At 44.9% G+C, this 25,833-nt stretch overlaps 1 protein-coding gene across 10 annotated transcripts in view; it reads right to left on the reverse strand.

Annotated features, from left to right (window-relative positions):
• GOLGA2 (golgin A2) overlaps window positions 1–23,210 on the reverse strand; it is a 147,729-nt gene extending 124,519 nt beyond the window's left edge. For all 10 annotated transcript variants that reach the window (XM_073600441.1, XM_073600440.1, XM_073600436.1 and 7 more), the window contains exon 1: window positions 23,069–23,210. In XM_073600441.1, coding sequence (XP_073456542.1) covers window positions 23,069–23,113 — 45 coding nt within the window. In that variant the 5' untranslated portion in view covers window positions 23,114–23,210. The remainder of the gene's footprint in view (window positions 1–23,068) is intronic.
• Between the last annotated feature and the right edge of the window lie 2,623 nt (window positions 23,211–25,833).

The following is a 25,833-nucleotide window of genomic DNA, read 5'->3' on the forward strand; positions in this document are numbered from 1 at the left end:
TTTGAACATCTCACAGTGCACTGTTCAATCCATCATCCGAAAATGGAAGGAGTATGGCACAACTGCAAACCTACCAAGACATGGCCGTCCAACTAAACTGACAGGCCGGGCAAGGAGAACAATAAATCAGAGAAGCAGCCAAGAGGTCCATGGTGAAATCATCATGTTGTGGGGATGCTTTTCTTCAGCAGGGACAGGGAAGTTGGTCAGAGTTGATGGGAAGATGGATGGAGCCAAATACAGGGAGTCCCTGGGTTACAAACAAGATAGGGTCTGTAGGTTTGTTCTTAACCACTTAAGGACTAGCCTCGTTTTGGATTTTAGGTGTTTACATGTTTAAAACAGGTTTTTCTGCTAGAAAATTTACTTAGAACCCCCAAACATTATATATGGTTTTTCTTCTAACACCCTAGAGAATACAATGGCGGTCATTGCAATACTTTTTTTTGCACCGTATTTGCGCAGCGGTCTTATAAGCGCACTTTTTTTGGAAAAAATTCACTTTTTTGAATAAAAAAATAAAACAGTAAAGTTATCCCAATTTTTTTTAATATTGTGAAATATAATGTTACGCCAAGTAAATTGATACCCAACATGTCATGCTTGAAAATTGCGCCCGCTCGTGGAATGGCGTCAAACTTTTACCCTCAAAAATCTCCATAGGCGACGTTTAAAAAATTCTACAGGTTGCATATTTGCGCTACAGAGGAGGTCTAGGGCTAGAATTATTGCTCTCGCTCTACCGGTCGCGGCGATACCTCACATGTGTGGTTTAACCACCGTTTTCATATGCGGGCGCTACTCGCGTATGCGTTCGCTTCTGCGCGCGAGCTCGTCGGGACAGGGGGGTTTTAACAATTTTTTTTTTTTATTATTTATTTTAAAATATTTTATTTATTTTTACACTGTTTAAAAAAAAAAAAAAAAAATTGTGTCACTTTTATTCCTATTACAAGGAATGTAAACATCCCTTGTAATAGAAAAAAGCATGACAGGTCCTCTTAAATATGAGATCTGGGGTCAAAAAGACCTCAGATCTCATATTTACACTAAAATGCAATAAAAAAAAAAAAAAAAAGTCATTTAGAAAAATGACATTTGAAAAAATATGCCTTTAAGAGGCGTGGACGGAAGTGACGTTTTGACGTCGCTTCCGCCCAGAAGTATCTTGGAGACGAGTGAGCGCCATCTTGGCCTCACTTGTCTCCTGACACACAACGGCAGAGGACGCGATCGCCTCCGCCGCTACCGACGGCTCCGGTAAGCGGCGGAGGGCACCGGATCGCGGCGGGAGGGGGGGGGGCCCCTCTCCCGCCACCGATAAAAGTGATCTCGCGGCGAATCCGCCGCAGGGACCACTTTTATCTGAAAGCCGGCCGCCGCACGAAAACGGGGATACCGGGGTTATGGCAGCTAGCTGCTGCCATAACAACGATATCATCGTTCAAACTTAGGACGTATATATTCGTGCGGCGGTCGGGAAGTGGTTAAGTTGAATCTGTTTGTAATTTGGAACAGGTATATTTTTTAAGTGTAGCTCCAGCCAAAAATACAATTTTTAAGCTTTTTAGATAGCATAGGGAAGGGTTATCACCCCTGTAACGTTTGTTTTGCGGTCTGTGCCCCTGTTCAGAAGATTTCACCTCACTTTCTGTCCCAATGACAAATGGATTTTGAAAATTTTGGGTTGTTGTGGAAACAAGGATTGGTGATAAAACATCAGTGGAGGTACCTTTTCCCCATAATACCTCTTATAGGAGTGAATTTCCTCTCACTTCCTGTTGTCTCCCTCCGTTTGTAACTAGGGGACCGCATGTACAGGACCATCTTAGAAGAAAACCTGTTAGAGTCTGCAGAGACTTGAGACTTGGGCGGAGGTTCACCTTCCAGCAGAACAATGACCCTAAACATACAGCCAGAGCTGCAATGGAATGGTTTAGATAAAAGAATATTCATGTGTTAGAATGGCCCAGTCAAAGTCCAGACCTAAATCCAATTGAGAATCTGTGGAAAGACTTGAAAATTGCTGTTCAGACGCTCACCATCCAATCTGACAGATCTTGAGCTATTTTACCCCACACGTTTCACATTTATTTGTAAAAAAAATGTTAAAAACCATTTATCATTTTCCTTCCACTTCACAATTATGTGCCACTTTGTGTTGGTCTATCACATAAATTCCCAAAAAAATACATTTACGGTTTCGGTTGTAACATGACCAAATGTGGAAAATTTCAAGGGGTGTGAATACTTTTTCAAGGCACTGTATATAAAAAGGATATGCTTTGTTCATATTTCATGTCTGAGGTTTACAACCACTTTAAGTGATAATGCTGTGATCACTGTATATTTTAATTTTTCCTGCAATATAGTACAGACAATTCTTCTGTCAACTGCGGAATGCATGAGGAAAGATCTTTAAGTAAATAAATCCTCTTTTTATCACATTGGAGGACTTAGTATACCATAAGGCTCGATTCACACCTATGCATGTTGCTTTTGAGCGTTTTTGGAGGTTTTTTTTTCATGCTTGGCACGTTTTTGAGCCGCGTTTTTGCCGCAATTTGCGTTTTGCGTTTTTTTTTTTTTTTCTTTTTTTTTTACAGTCTTAAAAAAAAAAATTACAAAAAAAAAAAAAAAAGGCAAAAACGCACCAAAAACGCTGCAAAAACGGTGCACTTGCGTTTTTGATGCTTGTCCATTGAAAACCATTACATGCAAAACGCTGCTTTTTGCATGAAAAAAAGTCCCCGACCCTTTCAAAAAACGCAGAGATACAAAAAAGCATTGATGTGAACATGTTCCATAGGAACCCATGTTAAAAAATTCCCGTGCATTTCTGCAAAATGCAAAATGCATCAAAAAACGCGCTAGTGTGAATGGGGTCTAAAAGTGCCTGCTCTATGTAATCATTAACAATGAATACTTTTAACAGCATTACAAACTTATTATGACTGGTTCACAACAGATACATTGGGGCTTTGCTGACAACCATCTCCAGCACAACTCCAATGTATAGATAAGGCAAAATGCCTCATTTCCTATGTAGTCGGTTCACACCACTGCCTTGCTATGGTGAGCAGTACATACTGCATGCAGTACTTTTTCAGCGCAGCGCAGGAGCAGCCAGTCACAGCACAGCTACTGAAAAATTGGCACGAGCGGGACGTTTCTTCAGTGCTCATGTGCCGATGACGTCGGCACATGCAGATACAGTGAATATCACCTCAACGGTGCAAGTTTAGGAGATATTCACTTTATCTACAGGTAAGTCTTATTATAGGCTTACCTGTAGATAGAAGTGGTAGTACAGGGTTTACAGCCACTTTAACTGCCCACACATCTCCCTTCACTCCCACCAGGAGAAAAGGAAAAAACTGTCCGTTTTCGGGCACAGAGAGCATACAGCATCCTTCCCTTCCTCGCATATGACAGGAGACGAGCCCTGCTTGATGGATGGCTTTTCTTCCAGCCAATAGGCTGAATGGAAAGAAGAAGCACCTGGGCTGTTGTCGGCCTCAGTGGCTAGCATAGGGGGAGCAGCGGGCGCAGCAGTGACGGGCGGCCAGCAGGAACGTTTGTTTTCTGATGCCGGGGTGGGGAGAGGCAGCGCTGTGAAGCTGGGTTAAAGGAGGAGGATAGGGGCAGGAAAGGGAAGGGCGGGTTAGAGCAGACAAGGGGCTGTAAGGTAATAGGAAGGGCGGGTTGGGGGAGGAGCGGAGCACAAGGCAAGAAGTGTTCCTGTGCGGCTCTCTCCTTCCTCCTGCTGGGTGCGTGTCTAGATTGAGCTGGCCAGGGAGACTACACCTAGCGCAGGAACCGGTGGGATCCCCCCCAGGCGCTCTGGTTCCTCCCCTGGATTGGCTCCAATTGAGGCTCCGAGTTGAGTCTGACCAGCCTGAGGACTCTCTACCTCCTGGAATGCCGGTGTGGCCACCTATCAGTACCCATCAGCGCAACCTTCTCCGTGGTCCCCCAACAAGCACAACCTTCTCCGTGGTCCCCATGAAGAAATTATTTGCTAAATTTTATAACAGAAATTAAGAAAGGTGGGGGGGGTTTTTTTTTTTTTTCAAAATTTTCAGTCTTTTATTATGTAATTAGCAAAAAGTAAAAACCACAGTAGTGATCGAATACCACTAGAAAAAAGCTCTATCTGTTAAAAAAAAAAAAAAATAGAAATACTTTCATTTGGGTACAGTGCTGCATGACTGTACAATTGCCTTTCAAAGTGCGACAGTGCTGAAAATTGGCCTGGGTGGGAAGGGGGTGAAAGCAATCAGTAGGCAAAAGGTTAAAAAAAACATAAAAAAAAACACGGCTCCTAGATTCAAAGCATACTTGTTAAGCCCTGCACTATGGTACACTACAAGATGGCTGTTTTGATAGAACGATGGCTAAAAAGTAAAAAAGTTTTCGCTGTCTTGGAGGCGGCCATCTTGGTCACTAGTGGGTGGACCAACCATGCCCACTAATTATATCCTCCACTGTAGTGTATACGCTGCCGGTGTGGTGTGAAAACAGGCAAGTCGAAATCTACAATTACTGCTGCTTGAGAGAAACCGGAAGTGACCTAATTGGTGATTGACAAGTTGGCTCTTTTGACAGAACACCTACTGAACCGGCCAAATTTCGATGTGTGTACCAAGCTTTACATTTCTTATAGGTGGACAGATAACGCAGAGCGGGAGTGATAGGAGGGAGAATATTTCCAGCCTGGGGAGGCTAGGGTTGCAGATAATGAAACTTGTTGGATTTGCCCTTCAAGAGCAAAGCATAGGTCTACATTAAAAACAAGCAACTAAAAGGACAAAAAGAGTTCATTTTTTTTTTTTTTTTTTAGTTTTTGGGAGCAATTTGCCAGTAGAAAAAAATAAATAAATAAAAAGCTAAATGCTGATAAATCGCTAAGCACCAGCGTTTTTTATTTTTGTTATCCAGTGGCATGCCGGTATCCTTAACAGCCAGTGTATAGCTGATTGTTGAGGAGCGTGCTGCTGCATTCTTAACAACGAGTGACTCGTCAGCTTTCAGCAATTTTTCCCACTGACAGCTGAAAGTAAACTAAACAATCCTCCCCTTTCTTGGCCTGCCAGGCTGCATGCACGAATAAGGGATTGGTATGGATTTGGGAGCACCACACTATTTTTTTTTATTTTGCCATGGGGTTCCCCTTAACATCCATACCAGACCTGAAGGACATGGTATGGATTGGGGGGGGGGGGGGGCAGGGGGACCCCCCTGCTGTTTTTTTCTCAATTTTTTTTATATCCAGCAATTGCTTCGTTTACATTCAGTGGTCAGCAAAAACGTTCCTAAAACACTGTTTTAGGCATGTGATTTGACATGTCAAATTGCATCAATGTGAATCAGGGCCTAATGTGACCTATAAACTGTACAACTCCGTTGAAAAAAAAACAAAAACTTTTTTTTTGGGGGGGGGGTAAAAATAAAACATAAAAGTGTGCACACCCTCTTGTAACTGGGGATGTAGCTGTGTTCAGAATTAAGCAAACACATTTAAACTCATGTTAAGTAGGAGTCAGTACACACCTGCCATAATTTAAAGTGCCTCTGATTAACCCCAAATTAAGTTCAGCTGTTCTAGTAGGTCTTTCCTGACATTTTCGTAGTAGCATCCTGCAACAAACGCCATGGACCGCAGAGAACTTCCAAAGCATCAGAGGGATCTCATTGTTAAAAAGGTATCAGTCAGGAGAAGGGTACTAAAGAATGTCTCAGGCATTAGATAGACCATGGAACACAATGAAGATAGTCATCAAGTGGTGAAAATATAGCACAACAGTGACATTACCAAGAACTGGATGTCCCTCCAAAATTGATAAAAGGATGAGAAGAAAACAGGTCAGGGAGCCTGCCAAGAAGCCTACAGCAACATTAAAGGAGCTGCAGATATATCTGGCAAGTACTAGCTGTGTGGTACATGTGTAGAGTAACAAGATGGAAGCCTTTTCTTACGAAGAAAAACATCCAAGCCCGGCTAAATCTTGCAAAAACACATCTGAAGTCTACCAAAAGCATGTAGGAAAATGTGTTCTGGTCTGATGAAACCAAGGTTGAACGTTTTGGCCACAATTACAAAAGATATGTTTGGCGCAAAAACACATCACCAAAAGAACGCCAAACCCACCGTGAAGCATGGTGGTTGCAGCATCCTGCTTCGGGGCTGTTTTCTTCAGCTGGAACAGGGGCCTTAGTCAAGGTAGAGGGAATTATAAACAGCTCCAAATACCAGTCAACATTGGCACAAAACCTTCAGGCTTCTGCTAGAAAGCTGAACCTGAAGAGGAACTTCATCTTTCAGCATGACAACGACCCAAAGCGTACATCCAAATCAACAAAGGAAATTGAAAGTTCTAGAAATGCCCAGCCACAGTCCAGACTTGAATCCATTGAAAATCGGAGGCGATTTGAAGAGTGTTGTGCACAGACAGATTTGGAGTGTTCTTGCAAAAAAAAAAAAAGAGTGGGCAAATATTGCCAAGTCAAGATGTGCCATGCTGATAGACTAACACTGAAAAAGACAGAGTGCTGTAATAAAATCAAAACGGTGCTTCAACAAAGTATTAGACCCCTTTCACACAGAGGCGGTTTTTTGGAGTTTTTGAGCTAGAAATAGCACTGTAAAACGCCTGAAAACCACCTCCCATTCAGTTCAGTCTGGACTTTTCACACGGGGCGGTGCGCTTGCGGAAAGTTAGGAAAAGTCCTGTAAGCAGCATCTTCGAGGCGGTTTGGGAGCGCTATATTGCTCTGCCCATTGAAATGAATGGGCAGCGCTTCCAATGCGCCTGAAAAGCGTTTCTGAAGCGCCACAACACGGGCACTTTTAACCCCGCTAGCGGCCGAAAAGCGCCGCTAAAATGTGCAGTGCTTTACCGCTAACGCACGGCAGCCCCAGTGTGAAAGGTCTCTAAAGCCTTGTACACACAATACACAGCATCAGACTCTTGTCCGAAGGGCGTGTGCCGTGAACTTGTCTTGCATAAACGGTACACAATTGTGTGCCAACAAGCACAAACGTGGTGACGTACTACGAGCCGATAAAGAGGAAGTTCAATTGTCAGACGCCAACCTTTGGGCTCCTTCTGCTAATTTCGTGTTAGTAGAAGTTTGGCGAGTGTCGATTCGTGCTTTTCAGCTCGTTTCCGAATGGCCGTTCCTCAACCAGACATGTTGCGGAATGTGTTATTTATTATTGGCCTTGGAGTTATTGCTTTGACCCAAGTCCAGTCCAGGAGGAGGGAGGAGGGAGGATTTCTTGGACCAAAAATTGGTTGCTTAATCGTGACCAATTATATCATATGCCAATGCTGTGGGAGCTCCAGGAGAATAATACGGATGAATTTCGGAATTATCTCCGGATGACGGACCCCTGCTTTCACCAACTTGGCATTTTTGACCCCCTATATTAAAGAAGCAGGACACATGCATGAGGCTTTTATTTTATTTTTTTGGTAGAATAATGATTTGATTTGGTGTATTTTCTATATTTTTGGACTCATAGAATGCAATTTTTGGTTAAGTTCTGTTGGCAGATAGAATGTCTAATTTTATTAGTTTTCTTTTTTTTAATGCACAATAAAAAAAACATTGAGAATAATACTTGGCTACATGTTACATAGTAGGCGAGGTCGAAAAAAGACACAAGTCCAACCTATGTGTGGAAAAAAAAAAAAAAAAATTATATATATATTTATACACACACAGCGGGGACGGAAAGTATTCAGACCCCCTTAAATTTTTCACTCTTTGTTATATTGCAGCCATTTGCTAAAATCATTTAAGTTCATTTTTTTCCTCATTAATGTACACACAGCGCCCCATTTTGACAGAAAAACACAGAATTGTTGACATTTTTGCAGATTTATTAAAAAAGAAAAACTGAAATATCACATGGTACTAAGTATTCAGACCCTTTGCTGTGACACTCATATATTTAACTCAGGTGCTGTCCATTTCTTCTGATCATCCTTGAGATGGTTCTACACCTTCATTTGAGTCCAGCTGTATTTGATTATACTGATTGGATATGATTAGGAAAGCCACACACCTGTCTATATAAGACTTTACAGCTCACAGTGCATGTCAGAGCAAATGAGAATCATGAGGTCAAAGGAACTGCCTGAAGAGCTCAGAGACAGAATTGTGGCAAGGCACAGATCTGGCCAAGGTTACAAAAAAAATTCTGCTGCACTTAAGGTTCCTAAGAGCACAGTGGCCTCCATAATCCTTAAATGAAAGACGTTTGGGACAGAACCCTTCCTAGAGCTGGCCGTCTGGCTAAACTGAGCTATCGGGGGGAGAAGAGCCTTGGTGAGAGAGGTAAAGAAGAACCCAAAGATCACTGTGAGCTCCAGAGATGCAGTCGGGAGATGGGAGAACGTTGTAGAAAGTCAACCATCACTGCAGCCCTCCACCAGTCGGGGCTTTATGGCAGAATGGCCCAACGGAAGCCTCTCCTCAGTGCAAGACACATGAAAGCCCGCATGGAGTTTGCTTAAAAAAAATTAAAAAAAAAAAAAAAAACACCTGAAGGACTCCAAGATGGTGAGAAATAAGATTCTTTGGCCTTAATTCTAAGCGATATGTGCAGAGAAAATCAGGCACTGCTCATCACCTGTCCAATACAGTCCCAACAGTGAAGCATCATGCTGTGGGGGCATTTTTCAGCTGCAGGGACAGGACGACTGGTTGCAATCAAGGGAAAGATGAATGCGACCAAGTACAGGGATATCCTGGACGAAAACCTTCTCCAGAGTGCTCAGGACCTCAGACTGGGCCGAAGGTTTACCTTCCAACAAGACAATGACGCTAAGCACACAGCTAAAATAACGAAGGAGTGGCTTCACAACAACTCTGTGACTGTTCTTGAACGGCCCAGCCAGAGCCCTGACTTAAACCCAATTGAGTATCTCTGGAGAGACCTAAAAATGGCTGTCCACCAACGTTTACCATCCAACCTGACAGAACTGGAGAGGATCTGCAAGGAGGAATGGCAGAGGATCCCCAAATCCAGGTGTGAAAAACTTGTTGCATCTTTCCCAAAAAGACTCATGACTGTATTAGATCAAAAGGGTGCCTATACTGAAGAAAGAAAAAGATTTGCAGAAGGCCCCTTTCACACATGCGGACTCCGCCTGTCAGTTTTTCAGGCAGACCTGAACGGACGCTCCATGTACCGACAGATGTCAGCGGTGACAATGTCCGCTGTCATATGATCCGCTCCGCTAAATCCAGATGAACGGAAACCCTATTTCCCAAGCGTCTGGCAGATCGGATAAAAATGGACAGGCGGTCTGTTTTCATCCGATCTCCCCATAGAGGAGAGCAGAGATCTGACAGGTCTGTATCTGCACAGTGAGCGGAGACGGACCTGTCATCCGCCGACTCAACGGATCAATCCCGTATAACAGATCAGCATGTGTGAAAGGGGCCTTAAAGTGTAACTAAAAGCAAAAAACTTTTTTTTTCGTTTTGGGGATAGGATGGAGAGGGATTAGAACACCTGTCAGTTGCTATTGCGGCCTGTGCCCCCGTTAGGAAGATTCACCCTCTCTACGAGTCTTGTTTACCATTATTGAAAGTAAAAGAAAATCCCATATTTTGGGTTGACCCTTAGAAAAGCACTAGAGGGGACACTAGTTCTGGTGACCTGGGCGATCCCCAAGGAATTCCCTTCATTTGCAGGAATATCCTCTCACTTCCTGTTTGGCTATGGGACAGGAAGTGAAGGGAAATCTCTACAATGGGACATAGATGGCGAAAAACCATCTGACAGATGTTATAAACATTCCTTGCTCTGTCCAAAATGCAAAAAGAAACAAAAAAATAATGGTTTTGCCTATAGTTCTATTTTAAGGGACACGTTAAAATTGAAAGTATAAAGCTTTCCTGTTTTTTATGTAAAAGAGAAGTTTAAAGTGCTACTAAAACTAGAAACCTGCATTCACTATATCTGGTCTCCCACAGTAAACAACATGGAAATACAACTATTTTAGTAAATAAACAGCAATATATAGCAGTCTTGTGACTTCTATCGGTGTCTGGTTAAAGCTTGTAGGAGGAGTTTTAATTCTCCTCTGACTGTCCTATGAGGCTGCATGACCCCTGACCCTCTGTCTGGACAGTGCTGATTGGCCCTGTGCTGATTACATGCACCCTCCCAAAAAAAACTCTCTAGCAATACACAACAAACTGAGCATGTGCAGAGTGCCTCCAAGGCTCTGTTCTATCAGCAGATTGATTGGGGACATTGGAAGAAGGGGAGGATCAGAGAAGACAAGAACAGGCTTTTTACACAATGCAGAGGATTAACCCCTTAGGTTCCACGGTGAGTATAACAAGCATGCTTTACTGCATATACAGACTGAAGTTACTGTTGTGGGTTTAGTAACACTTTAATTATGACCATAGTTACATTGTTCAGCTTGGTCTAACCGCTGGCATGTGTGCAGTTCAAAGAACACTTTGCATTTCCTTAATGAATGCAAAGTGTTTTCTGTTGGAAGGAGGAGAAGTGGGGTGGTTATGTGTTCACTATGTAGCAGGGCAGCCACTTGCCACAGGATCCAGAAGCACGCAGCAATCCCTATAGCAGTTGAACCTACTGCAGTGCTTTCCAGCTTCCACAAGGGATCCTACAGGTATGGAACAAGCAAACCACAGACTGCCATATCAAAACTTCAGCTTTAACATGTTCATCTTTTAAAATTCCCCCTCCTATGTATAATTTGTAATGCTGTATATACATGGGAGTCAGCCATATTTGCTCACTATATAAGCAGACAAAAGCTTCCTGCTTTGCAGTGTTATATGATGGTTGTGTTTGTCACAATGCAGGCCGGACAACTGACTGAGACAATATGTTCCCCGCATGGCCGTTATCTTATTTCAGATATGAGAGGACAATCACACTGAGCCTCCCTGAACAACCATTTCTATCTACTAATCTACAAATTACTATACTTAATACAAGAACACAAAAAAGGCAGAACGCAAAATGTGCACGTTGTATCAAAAATCATATCAAAAGTTAAACGATGTAATATTTGAAAGCACACCATATATTCCATATAAAAGTGTAAAAGACCAAATACTAAAACAAGGTTAACTTATAACGTAATACAAAAAGGACACCACAAAGTTACATTGGACACAATTTACAATATTTACACTCCACCATCTCTAATGAATTCCTCTGGGAATACACAATCCAAATTAGTTAATACAAACTGAAGGGGGGTCTATCCTTTGTATGCAAAGAACGTTAGAAGTGTGGTGTATCAGACACCACCATTGTCTACAAATGTTTAGCTTGGTCAGACATTTGTGTGCGTTTGTTAAGGTAAAATGTTTGAGTTGTTTATAAATGATTTCCACACCAGTGGATGTCATTTATAAAAATATGCGGTATAATAAGCTTACTTCAGAGCGCTGTTCAGCTGACTGCCCCTGGTCTCCTCTCCTGATGCGATAGATGCAGGGGGAGGTGCTGGGAAACCCCCTCTGATGTCAGCCGAGATGTGGAGAGGAAGAGACCAGCATGACATGTTAGGTATCTATTTACTCGGCGTAACATCATCTTTCACGAGATAGATAGATAGATAGATAGGATAGTCTCTATTTTAGCAGACGCCCTGGGGAATAAAATGGTGGTCATTGCAACTTTTTTTTGTTACACAGCGTTAGTGCAGCAATTTTTGAAATGTGTTTTTTTGGAAATATATATATTTATAACTTCAAACCAGTAATTTGACAGTAAATATATAAATAATAATTATGTATAACATAGATCATAATAATATGGTTTAGTTTGATTAAAACAGTACATTTTCAGCAGCTGCAGATTCTCATTCTCCAGCTTAAGGCTGGGTTCACACTATTGCTAATTAGATGGGGTATCACCGCATCCAATTCGCAATAGCAGGAGTATGTGACCAGCTCTCTATGGAGCCGGTTCACATACCTCCGATGCGGCTCCGGTGCGAATTTGCAAAGGAGCCCTTGGCGTCTTTAGGTCCTTTACAGGTCCGAATTCAGCCAAAAATTTGGGCTGAAATCGGACATGAAAAACAGTGAATCAGGACGCACAGGACCCCTGCTGTGAGCCGCATCAGCATTCAGTGTGAACCGAGCCCAACTGTGAGAAGAACATGGGATTGTGGGTAAATCTTATTCCCATAAACCCATGCTTTTCCCTGCTAGTTAAGCTACAGACACATGCCCTTTCTGTCACACTGCAGTGAGAGGAGAGCCTTCACTGCAGCATTTTTATTGGACAGCTGGAGCCAATGGTACTTTACCATTGGTCCAAGGCTCCAAGCTGTCCATTGAGCTCAGTGCTTCTGACAAGAAGTGAGTACGACTGTAAACTCATCCTCTCGATGTGTTGCAAACAGAGTGTGCCAGCTTGTATTTAAACTGGCCGCTCTGTATGTAGCTGCGTAAAAAGTGCAGTAGCTCCGGAACTATAGGTGGCAGGAGCCCCATTTTGAGCAGTGGTTGGGTAGGACTTCAGCTATCTACCCCCCAAATTTGGGGTCACTGTGACCCCAGGTCACAGGCAGGAAGGAGAGGGGGGGCGGATGACGGAGGCATGTACTCTGACCACAGTGTAAGGGCTCAATAGCCCTGATTATGGTGGTCAGCGTACGGGGGGAGGGCAGAAACTGGCAGGATCACCCAGGTATTTTAGGCGTTACAGGGGGCCAAATTACACAGCACAAGCGCTGTGCTGTGCTGTATAACATGCTTTAAAGAAACTGGATCAATAATTTTTTTGGGGTTAACAAATGCTTTAATGTCAAAGGAAAGAAGAAAAGGAGGGACCGATCTAAAGCTGGCCATAGACACTTCGAACCTCGGCCGGTTCAGCAGAAACCAGTCAAGATTTGAACCACATATGGGCAGGCTGAATGTACGATCAATCAACTTGAGTACAAGCAGCCTTCCGGATTTTACATGCGATTATCGCTAGCAGCTACTATAGCCACTAGCAATAATCACTGTGTTCTCCTGGCAGGGATGGCTTCCTCCACCGGAAGAACACAATGACTCCACAGGAAGGATTCCCCTTTCAACACTGGCTGCGGCCATGGTTGCAGGAAAGAAATTTGTTCCATCTATGGCCAGCCTTACAATCAGGACAGGTTTTCTAACCTACCAATAGTTTGTTTTCCCCAGATGGTGGCCAGTTAAATTGGAGGCCTCTAACAGAAAGGAGATCATCCTCTTCCTCTCCAGGCAGAAAACGCCTGGATCTCCTCATGTCCACAGGGAGCCTAAAGTGGAACCATACTCACCTCCACTCCAGTGATTCAGCCTCAAGTCTCAGGGAGCTTCCTTGCCAGTCCCTGACATGTTCGGGCGGACTTCTACTGGATTGATTTTTGCCTGTTTGGCCAAAGCCAAACAGTGTCGTTCCCGTAGATATTTATCTCGATCAACAATGAAATTGTACAGAGCTGCATATGTGCCGTATGTCATGTTCCACTTTAAAATATGTTAAAAAAATAAATAAAAAAAGTTTGTTTCTGGTAGAAAATGTTGTAAATAAAGTAATTTTTCTCCTTCACTGATGTGCGCTGAGGCTGCACTGATGAGACGGCAATGATGAAGAGGCACTAATATGCAGCCCTGATAGGCACTGTTGGGGCTGCACAGATAATCAGTGCCCCGATTATCTGTGCAGGTCTCGCCTGTGAGGGAACACGCTGTCAGTGTGAGGAGAGGAAAGCCGATAATCAATATTTCCTTGTTTACATGTGATCAGCTGTGATTGGACACAGCTGATATGTGTAAAGAGCCGCGTCATTGGCTGATTACCGAGATCGGATAACGGTTTAGCAGAAGTTCCATTTTTGGGTGGAACTCCGCTTGAATGTTCAATTTTTGCGGAGAGAAACTCATTTTGAATTTGTACCCGTTATCGTACATTCTTCTTGCATGTACATGTGTCTGTTTATCGTTTTTACTAAAATTCAAGTGAAAGAAGAAAGCAGGGTGGCAGAGAGCTGAAACTACACTCTGTAGAGCTTAGTGAGGAAAGCTCGGAGAGCTTATTTGAGGGAAGGGAAGGGCCCCTGCCCTCCACACAGCAAACAGAGAACAGCTCCCTCCCATGTCACCATTTTTTCTCATGGTGTCAGGAAAATGTGCCAGAAATGACTTGTGCAGATAGCAAAGTCAAGAGGCAGCAGACACTAAGGCCCCATTCACACCAGAGCATAGCGTTTTAAGGCAGAAAGTCACACGATTTTGTACAGGTCAAAAAGGTCACCAATGTAAAAAGCAGAAAAACACCCCAAAAAAAAAAAAAAAAAAAAAAAAAAAAAGGAGGAAGAAGTTCCAGAACTCGTTTGAGCTTCAGGTGTTTTGGAGTGGAGATGTGAACCATCTCCAAGGAGAATTGATTTTTTTTTTCCCCTCCAGCCTTTTGTAGCTTCAGGCTAAACAAGGGGCCAGTTTACTGTGCTTCAGACTTTAGGGGGGCTGGACTGTGACCAACAGGAGTAGAAAATGCCACATATTTAGTAGGAGGAATAACACCCCACCATTGGTGTCAGTGGAAAGAATAGTGCCCCATTACTGGTTACAGGTTGAAAAAAAATAAAAACAAAAAATAAAAATAAAAACACCAGTCCATCTAGTTCAACCAAAAAAAATGAAATAATAATGGTGTCAGTGGGTGGAACGGTGCCCATCATTGGTATCATTGGAAGGAAAATTGCTCCACTGTTGGTGTCAGTGGCAAAACTTATGACCCCATTGTTGGAGGAGAAAGTGTCCCAAGGACCAGAAAACAGTAAGCAACGGCTCTTGGGCCGCAGTTTGGAGAACACCGCTATAGAGATATGCTTTGTTCATATTTCATGTCTGAGGTTTACAACCACCAAGTTGTGTACTCTTATTACTGTAACAGGTTGGTTATTCTCCCTCATTTACATATCATCTGAAGTACGTGTTGGTCCATACGCACAGTAGACTGGACAGATGCCGGTAGCAGTGGTATGAATCCATAGGAAGCACTGATTTGTAAAAAGGGGTGTAATGTCTGGCATTACATAAAATATGTGTAGCCCCTTTGTGATGTTGGGGGCTACATTGGAGACCCCTTATATCTTGCAATTTGACTACCACAGATGTAGACAGAAAATGCCTGAAAAAACAAAGATAGCAGGAGATCAGCAGCACTGAGATGCAAATAAAGATGAGAAAAAGGAAAACAAGAACTTTGAAACAAATATTTGACAATTGCAAACTCAATATTACTCAGAGTTTCTATCTACTTGTCTCTTATCTCAGTGATGCCAAAAACCTCTTACCATTTCCCTATGTAATATAGTCCTACTTGGACTACCTATCAGTAGGTATGGGAAATGTCACATCGGGGAGGAGGGATTTTATTATGTCAATAACACCTTTGTGGGGGGAGGAATTCAATAAACCAATGACATTTTTCTGGTGGTATGGCCTCTTTAACATGGCCTATGTCTAATTCATGAAAGCTGTGTGCCAGTTTCTATACCAGCACTGACACATGGACCCGATTCAGGTAGTTCATACTACCACCACTTTTAGAAGGTGTTGCTATGGCTGTGACTGATTCTAAAAAGTATTACCCTCAGTTTGCAGAAACGCAAACTAGAAGTATTTAAAACAAACTCTGAGTTGTGTATAGAAAGATGCCAGTGCTCAGAGTTGGGCATATGTGCAGGGAAGTAATCATTAATGTGACAGCTTCCAACATAGGTCTTGACATCTGCTAGGATGCCAGCAGTCACCAATGTCATAGCAGCTGATGACCCATCCCTGGCCCCATTCAGCTGCCAGCTGGGAGATTTCCTGTCTGACAGCTGAATGTAAACAAATGGGGCAGATTGCTAGCAGACATCATCATCCAAATATGGTCATGGCAAAATGTGGGTAATGACATGAACCATCATCCATGTCCTTTCGTTTACTTTCAGTTGGGATATGTCCCCGCCGGCAACTAAATGGGGCCAGGGATGAGTCGTCAGCATGATTGGCTGCAGAGCTGACTAGGGACTAAACATGCACGATGATGGGAGTGCCCGTGGTATGAATACTCCAGTCTCAGTGCCACTCCATCCAACAGATTTATGTACCTGATCCCGACAGGAGGAGAAGCAAGGGAAGATTAAAGAGCATCCACATCACTCTATGAATTCCCTGGAGTATATCTCTGCTGTAAGTAAACTTCCAGAAGTTACTTTTTAAGCTTTTCCAACTGAGCTCCTTGATTCATTGTTGGAGGGAGAATAACAGTAACAAGTAAAAGGAACAAGCCACAGGGAGTGACATCGCTGTCACCACCAATCTCATACACTGACCGGATACATTTCTCAAGTCAGTGCTTTTCCTAGTATGAGGACAAGAAACACGGCATTCTTTAAAAGGACAAAAGAGGAATTGTATCAAGAGCGCAATAAAGAAACGATAATCCCACCAAAGCAAATCTGCACACGAGGCAAAAGTTTTATGTGAACATATTCTTCAGCCAAAAAGTTTTCTTCTTTGTTTTAAATTGCCCATATGTATTATTTTTGGGGGCTGAACTAGGTTAATCATTTTTATAGCTCAACATTTAAAAACACGATTCCAACAAATAACGGTCAATACGAACTAGGCAACAAAATAGAACACACATTCCTAGTAATTTCTGTAAATGTGGATATCTTCTACTTAAAGGATAAGTTCACTTTTCTAAAAAAAATAAAAGCACTTTTTTGCAGGTAAAAAAAAAAATGTGCATTTATTTTTTGGAGCCTATAAAGCATCGCACCTGTAATCAGTGGATCGCTGGTGCCGTGAAGGTCATCCAGTAAGGGCAAGCAGATACACCACCAGGAAGAATCAATGAACTACCACGGCGCCCAACAGTGCCATGGTACTTTATTGAGAACTACATGCCAACAGACGCAAAGGATGTCGGAGCTTAACTGCTTGCTGACCGCCAGCTGTCAATTGACGGCCAATTGACGGGCGGGCGTCATATGATGGCCTCGCTTTCCCGGCCCACCAGGGGGCGCGCGCGCTGTGTCACTGGGCACCTGCGATTGCCGGTAACACAGCAGGACCATGGATCTGTGTGTGTAAACACACAGATCCACGGTCCTGTCAGAGGAGAGGAGACCGATGGTATGTTCCCAGTACAGAACACTGATCGGTCTCCTCCCCTAGTGAGTCCCCTCCCCCTACAGTTAGAAACACTCCCTAGCAAACACAGTTAACCCCTCGATCACCACCTAGTGTTAACGCCTTCCCTGCCAGTCACATTTATATAGTAATCAGTGCATTTTTATAGCACGGATCGCTGTATAAATGTGAATGGTCCCAAAAATTTGTCCGATGTGTCCGCCGCAATATCGCAGTCACGATAAAAATCGCAGATCGCCGCAATTACAAGTAATAAATAAATAAATAAATAAAATAAATGTTATAAATCTATCCCCTATTTTGTAGCTGCTATAACTTTTGCGCAAACCAATCAATATACGCTTATTGCGATTTTTTTTAACCAAAAATATGTAGAAGAATACGTATCGGCCTAAACTGAGGAAAAAATATTGGATATTTATTATTGCGAAAAGTAAAAAATATTGTGTTTTTTTTTCAAACTTGTCATTCTTCTTTTGTTTATAGCGCAAAAAATAAAAACCGCAGAGGTGATCAAATACCGCCAAAAGACAGCTCTATTTGTGGGGAAAAAAAAAAAATCACAATTTCATCTAGGTACAGTGTTGTATGACCGCGCAATTGTCATTCAAAGTGCGACAGTGCTGAAAGCTGAAAAATGGCCTGGGCAGGAAGGGGGTGAAAATGCCCTGTATTGAGGTGGTTAAAGTTCATTCATACACACAGAGTTGTGAATGGATCACCCACATGGCCACTTTGATTTAAAAAAAAGTGACAGCTAGTAAGGGGAACTTCTCCCTGTACAGCTGTCACAGTGGGGGGGGGGGGGGGGGGGGGTTGGAAATCGGGCAGCGGCCGCAACATTGGGAACGTTACATGTTCCACCCTAGAAAACGGGTGTAACATGTTCCCAAAGGTTTACTTATCCTTTAACACCCTCTACCCCATAGAAAACCACTGGGGCTCCAGCAGAGCAGAATCCATCTTAATTCTCAATGACTTGTATGGATAGAAAGGCAGATCTCACAGTAAGAGATGTTTGCATATACAGATCTTTCACAAATTTGCCTTTATGAACAGTCATTTTCTGTTATGAGTATGTCATACACACTCAGGTTAAACTGGATGGACCAGTGTCTTTATTCAGCCTTACCACCTATGTAACAATATATGTAAAGTCAACTTACAAAAACCTGCCAAAGCACCCGTTATAAAAAATTCAAGAATGACCAGCCCATCTTTTATATCCAGGACTGAAACTATAGACAATCTGCACAGTTACCACAGACGATAGATTTCGTCCTCATATACACTGGGCTTAAAAAAGTTTTAATTTTTTCCCACCCTGTAAAAATACCTTTATGTTAGTCTATAGGGTTGATTTACTAAGGCTATGTTAACACTGATCCGACACAAAAGTCGTATGACTTCCGATCCGACTTTGTCCTGCGACTTCAATAAAAGGGATCCGACTTTGATCTGACCATACCAGGCCCTTTCAGTCTGGTATAAAATGTTGAGGGGGGGGGACCCCACGCCAAAAAATGAAAAAACACAAAAAACATGTGCCCCCCCCCCCCCCAAAAGACCAAATCAACCCATGTGTCCATGCATACATAGGTGTTTACAGGTGTACAAGAAGAGCATTTACAGGCTGAAAAAACATCACCCTTCTGCATTCAGGAGAGGAGCTTTTGGACAGGAAAAAAACACCTGATGCGCCTAAACACTGCACAAGAGCGTTTATTCCTTCCAATTGGCCAGAATAAATGAAAGGGGTTTTAAACCCTCAAGGTTTTTCACCTTAATGAAGCAGCCCACCAAAGCCTCCCTTTTACTAACCTGAACCCAACATTTCCATCGATGGGGACGAGCACAACAGCTCCAGCCGCTGCCTCGGGTCCTCAGTGGATAGATTGATAGCAGTGCAGCTATTGGCTCCCGCTGCCGTCAATCAGATCCAGCAACATGGGAGTAAGGGGTCGAGTCCTGCCATCTGTGTCAATGGACGCAGCAGCAGGACTCGGGAGAGATCCCCCGCGGGTGTTCTTTTAGAATGCGGCTCTCCAAGGGGGCATTCGATGCAGAGAGGAGCCAAGAGTGCCGCTGGGGGACCCCAGAAGAGGAGGATAGGGGCTGCTCTGTGCAAAACCCTTACACAGAGAAGGGAAGTTAACATGTTTGTTGTTAAAAAAAAAAAAAAAAAAAAAAAAAAAGGGGGTGAACCTTTACAACCCCTTTAATATTCTGGCCAATGGAATCCATAAACGCTTGACAGACCAAATTGCGCCCGCAATAAGTGACTTTAGGCGTGCTTAATAAGCCGCTTTCTCCTGTCAGGAGTAAAAGGCATTCAGAGGAGAAAATCGAAACGCCCTGTGTGTATGAGCTCGTAAGGCAGCCCTTCCTATTTCTAATATATACAGAAAATACTGCCAAATAGAATAGAAACTATTCTGAACTGAGCTCCAGTCTGCCCAAGACCCGAGGTTCAAATACTCTCTGACCGGACACTATCATGTCATTCGACTAGAGCAGGTAAAGCCGGGCGTTCAAAATCAAATCATACACCTCAGCCTTCCATGTGACTGGCATGACACTGCTCTGTGCATAATTCAGAAGTTAGGGGGTGAAGAGAAGAGGAGATGAAGGGTTTGAGTGTTGACCTTTGTAAAAAGCCAAAATATGCATATCAGGACCAGTGGTATTCAGTGCCCTACAGTTTGGTCCATTTCACACAAGCTTCAGTTTGTATAAGAACAACATGAACAGCGAGCTTTTCCTAGACTTTCAGCAAGCTTCAAGCAGTTTTCTCTAAGTCTTTAAAGCTCCCTTCAGCTCCCGTTTGAAAAATGTTATACACCGATCCTGATGGGCGTGCCAAGTGTCACTTTAAACAAGCTGCTAGCAGGCTTTCAACAAGCTTCAATTAGTGCTGAAGCCTGCTAGCAGCTTGTTTAAAGTGACTTTTAGGACTCCTATTAAGATCTGTGTTCAACATTCATAAATTGGGTCTGAATGGTACTTTAAAACCTTTAACAAAGCTTGCTGATCACACAAGCTGAAGCCCAAGTGAAACTGTCCGAAATGGAAAAGGAGGAGTGTGTTTTGAAGCATCTGAAGAGCGACGAATATAAAAACACCACCATAAATGTCTGGGGGAGCCAAGTGTCCTGTCACCCCCACCTCTCCACATTCCTTCTTCCTATGTCCTGTCACCCCTAGAGCCCTGTATTTTGCTGTCCTGTAACTCGTCTTCAGTTACTCCCCCACCCTCCCCATGTTTTTTTGCTCCTTGACCTGTCAACCCAAATTCCCTACATATCTCTTCCCCATGTCGGGTTAGTCCCATCTCCCCGCATTGCTCTTCCCCATGTCCTATCACCCCCATCTCCCTGCATTTTGTCTGTTCTGTAACTCCTGTCTCCACTTACACCCCCATTCCACATTTCTTTGCTCCATGTCCTGTCACCCCAAATTTCTTACATCTCTCTGCCCTGGGTGTTGCCAACTCTGGATTCCATTGCTTTGTGTCCTGTCATCCACATCTCCCTGCATTTCTCTGTCCCTCAACTCCTGTCTCAGCCCTGTGTACTGCCACTCCCACACCCCTTTATTTCTCTTCCCTGTGTCCTGCTACCCCCTACATGTGTCTTCCCTACAATCTGTCACCCCCCCCCCCTTCCCCCCGGACCCCTACATACCTCTGCTTCATGTCCTATCACCCTGAATTCCCTTCACATCTCTGCCCTGTGCTGTCACCTCCATCTCCCTGCATTTCTCATCCTGTATCTGTCTGGTGCCCCATCCAACTGTCCTGTGTTCCATAGTTCTACCTCTCTGTCCCAGGTCCCGTCTCTCTGTCCCAGGTCCCGTCTCTCTGTCCCGTCTCTCTGTCCCAGGTCCCGTCTCTCTGCCCCGTCTCTCTGTCCCAGGTCCCGTCTCTCTGTCCCGTCTCTCTGTCCCAGGTCCCGTCTCTCTGTCCCGTCTCTCTGTCCCGTCTCTCTCTGTCCCAGGTCCCGTCTCTCTGTCCCGTCTCTCTGCCCCGTCTCTGTCCCAGGTCCCGTCTCTCTGTCCCGTCTCTCGGTCCCGTCTCTCTCTGTCCCAGGTCCCGTCTCTCTGTCCCAGGTCCCGTCTCTCTGTCCCGTCTCTCTGTCCCGTCTCTCTCTGTCCCAGGTCCCGTCTCTCTCTGTCCCAGGTCCCGTCTCTCTCTGTCCCAGGTCCCGTCTCTCTCTGTCCCAGGTCCCGTCTCTCTCTGTCCCAGGTCCCGTCTCTCTCTGTCCCAGGTCCCGTCTCTCTCTGTCTCAGGTCCCGTCTCTCTCTGTCTCAGGTCCCGTCTCTCTCTGTCCCAGGTCCCGTCTCTCTCTGTCCCAGGTCCCGTCTCTCTCTGTCCCAGGTCCCGTCTCTCTGCCCCAGGTCCCGTCTCTATGTCCCGTCTCTATGCCCCGTCTCTCTCTCTGTCCCAGGTCCCGTCTCTCTCTGTCCCAGGTCCCGTCTCTCTCTGTCCCAGGTCCCGTCTCTCTCTGTCCCAGGTCCCGTCTCTCTCTGTCCCAGGTCCCGTCTCTCTCTGTCCCAGGTCCCGTCTCTCTCTGTCCCAGGTCCCGTCTCTCTCTGTCCCAGGTCCCGTCTCTCTCTGTCCCAGGTCCCGTCTCTCTCTGTCCCAGGTCCCGTCTCTCTCTGTCCCAGGTCCCGTCTCTCTCTGTCCCAGGTCCCGTCTCTCTCTGTCCCAGGTCCCGTCTCTCTCTGTCCCAGGTCCCGTCTCTCTCTGTCCCAGGTCCCGTCTCTCTCTGTCCCAGGTCCCGTCTCTCTCTGTCCCAGGTCCCGTCTCTCTCTGTCCCAGGTCCCGTCTCTCTCTGTCCCAGGTCGCGTCTCTCTCTGTCCCAGGTCCCGTCTCTCTCTGTCCCAGGTCCCGTCTCTCTCTGTCCCAGGTCCCGTCTCTCTCTGTCCCAGGTCCCGTCTCTCTCTGTCCCAGGTCCCGTCTCTCTCTGTCCCAGGTCCCGTCTCTCTCTGTCCCAGGTCCCGTCTCTCTCTGTCCCAGGTCCCGTCTCTCTCTGCCCCAGGTCCCGTCTCTCTCTGCCCCAGGTCCCGTCTCTCTCTGCCCCAGGTCCCGTCTCTCTGCCCCAGGTCCCGTCTCTCTGCCCCAGGTCCCGTCTCTCTCTGTCCCAGGTCCCGTCTCTCTCTGTCCCAGGTCCCGTCTCTCTCTGTCCCAGGTCCCGTCTCTCTCTGTCCCAGGTCCCGTCTCTCTGCCCCAGGTCCCGTCTCTCTCTGTCCCAGGTCCCGTCTCTCTGCCCCAGGTCCCGTCTCTCTGCCCCAGGTCCCGTCTCTCTCTGCCCCAGGTCCCGTCTCTCTCTGCCCCAGGTCCCGTCTCTCTCTGCCCCAGGTCCCGTCTCTCTCTGCCCCAGGTCCCGTCTCTCTCTGCCCCAGGTCCCGTCTCTCTCTGCCCCAGGTCCCGTCTCTCTCTGCCCCAGGTCCCGTCTCTCTCTGTCCCAGGTCCCGTCTCTCTCTGTCCCAGGTCCCGTCTCTCTCTGTCCCAGGTCCCGTCTCTCTCTGTCCCAGGTCCCGTCTCTCTCTGTCCCAGGTCCCGTCTCTATCACCTGTCTCTCTCTATCCCAGGTCCCCCTCCATGTCCATGTCCATGTCCAGGTCCAGCTCCATGTCCCCCTGTCTTGTGTGTCCGCCCATTCCGTGCCCGGTGCTCTCATTCTCCCGACTCTCTCTGGTCCTCCTGACCTCTCACCCCTCCCTCTCTAGCTGTCACCCGGCCCCAGTCCGCACACACCGCCTGTGTCCTCCCCGGCTGCTGGCCGTGTCTCACCTCCTCCCCCCGGCCGCAGGCCCCTCTAATATTAGTCTGACATACAGTGTCACCCCCCCGAGTGGTATTTACCTTCCTCCGGGCAGCTGCCAGCTTATGCTGTCTATCGTCAGCCATCCTGGGTCCGGCCGGGGAACACGTCACCGCCTCCCCACAATGCACCGCGACCTGCGCTCCGCGAGACGTCACCGCCAGCTGGACCGTCCCAGGGGGCGGGGATAGAAGGGGGCGGAGCGGGAGTGGAAGGGGGCGGGAACAGTCCTCAGCTGTCATCAGAAGTATTATCACATTTCTATGTCAGAGGATTCCACAGCAGTGAGAGCAATCACCGGGATCCCGGATGGGACGCTGCCAGTAACAACTACAAAACCCATCATGTCATCTATACAATGTACTACAAAACCCATCATGTCATCTATACAATGTACTACAAAACCCATCATGTCATCTATACAATGTACTATAAAACCCATCATGTCATCTATACAATGTACTACAAAACCCATCATGTCATCTATACAATGTACTACAAAACCCATCATGTCATCTATACAATGTACTACAAAACCCAACATGTCATCTATACAATGTACTATAAAACCCATCATGTCATCTATACAATGTACTACAAAACCCATCATGTCATCTATACAATGTACTACAAAACCCAACATGTCATATATACAATGTACTATAAAACCCATCATGTCATCTATACAATGTACTACAAAACCCAGCATGTCATCTATACAATGTACTACAAAACCCAGCATGTCATCTATACAATGTACTACAAAACCCAGCATGTCATCTATACAATGTACTACAAAACCCAGCATGTCATCTATACAATGTACTACAAAACCCAACATGTCATCTATACAATGTACTACAAAACCCAGCATGTCATCTATACAATGTACTACAAAACCCATCATGTCATCTATACAATGTCTACAGGTACTCTAAGGACACCTCTGATTACTAAAGCGGCGCTACTGTCATTGCTTATTATGACCGGCTTTTATATGGTAATGGTACATGAGAAAGATGAACACATCATGGTTTGATATGTCAATCCACGTCATGGAGGGTGTCAGAGCTTGTACTGGATCTCCCACAGGTACTCGGACAGAAAAAAGGGGCTCAAATAGCGTAATTCCGTCTTTCTCTCTTGTTTATTTTAAACTCAAAATGACATGTTCCATAAAGTCCGTCAGTCAATCAGTACTTAAAATTATCAGCATTAAAAAAGCACAGGACCCACGAGACTCACAAAACTAAGGAAGACAGTGTCCACCGCTTACTTCCGGTTGTCTCTTCCTGGCCGTGGAACGCAAATATCACTTCCGGTCACTGTAAGGTCACGCCCTGACGGTAGGTTTGAAATTGCAGGACCTAATCCTTTTTTTTAAGTCCAAACAGAGCGCACTCTCTCTCAGATTCCCTTGTGAGTCTCAGGCCTACCGTGAAGGCGTAAAATAGAACTAAAGGCAAAACTTTTCTCCATTTCAGATAGAGTAAGGGAGGGTTATAACGGGGTTATATTTGTTCCTTCTGAGTCCCATTGGGGAGATTTCCTTTCACTTCCTGTCCCACAGCATTTAATGAGAAGAAATCCTTCCAAACTGAGGTAATCCCCATTTGTCACCGGGATCACCAGAACTAGTGTCCTCATTGGAAAATTCCCCCATAGTTACTGTTCTGGACATAGCTCCCAACTGTCGCTGATTTCAAAGGACTGTCCCTGATTTGGAGCAAAGTCCCTCTGTCCCTCACTCCTCATCATTTGTCCCTCATTTTGGTCTGATCTGTATAGATGTATATAAAATGCACTTTTTATCAATCAAAAAGTGTTTTCCAGCACTAAACCTTTCATCTGATTTCTAAATTGCTGCATTTGTCAATTCCAAAAGCCAATATAAAGGAATAGTAGCGGTAAAAAAAAAAGCATTTGTGAGTTTAACCAATCTTGTTTTTTGTACAATTCTCCTTTAAGGGGGTGTGGCAAGGGGTGTGTCCTATGCCTGCATACCTTTGCTGATAGGTGTCCCTCATTCCCATCTCAGAAAGTTGGGAGGTATAGTTCTGGAGACAACCCAGAAGTTGGGATTTTCTTTTGCTTTCACTTTTGATGATAAGCAGGACTAATAGAGAGGGGGAATCTCCCTAACGTGGGCACATACAGTGATAAGACCGTTTCAATCCCTCCACTCTATCCAAAACTAAAACAAAAGTTTGAAAAAAAAAGTGCTATGTCTGTATTTCGCGGTGTGAGGCCAGGAAAATTCTATAGCAATGCATGAAAATACTGCATTTTCCTGCCTTGTCAGCCCCTGGAAGTAGATGCTTCTTAAGTCCACACAATGATGTCACTGCAGGAAATCAGTCCTCACTGTCCAGACAAAAACAAAAAAAAAACGCCATGTATGAAAATGCATATTAACAAATCAAAATCACACTGCAACACAAGCTGAAAACACCTGTCAATGTGCTCCAATGAATAGTAAAAAATGTGCTAAAAGCTGACAAAATCAGACATAGATGGATATGCTGACCTTAGGCCCCATTCCTATGAGCACTAAGGCCTGTACATCATGAATGGGCTGGGGCTGTTCATTAATGTGGCTGGAGCTGCCAGTGCTATGTGCAGGTAGCCCTTGTAAATCTATGGGGACACAGCGACAGCATTGACACAGCTGCTCACCATGGTTTGCACTTTTGAAACTTGGAAGTCCTTAGTTCTGGGTAGTTCTGGGTACAGAGCTGACAGAATCCTAGGGGAGGTAGCAGCCAGGTAAGCTGCGGATTCAAGACTCAGTCTGCACTGGCTGGAG

This window comes from Aquarana catesbeiana, linkage group LG09, assembly GCF_042186555.1.
Source record: "Aquarana catesbeiana isolate 2022-GZ linkage group LG09, ASM4218655v1, whole genome shotgun sequence".
Lineage (NCBI taxonomy): Eukaryota > Metazoa > Chordata > Amphibia > Anura > Ranidae > Aquarana > Aquarana catesbeiana.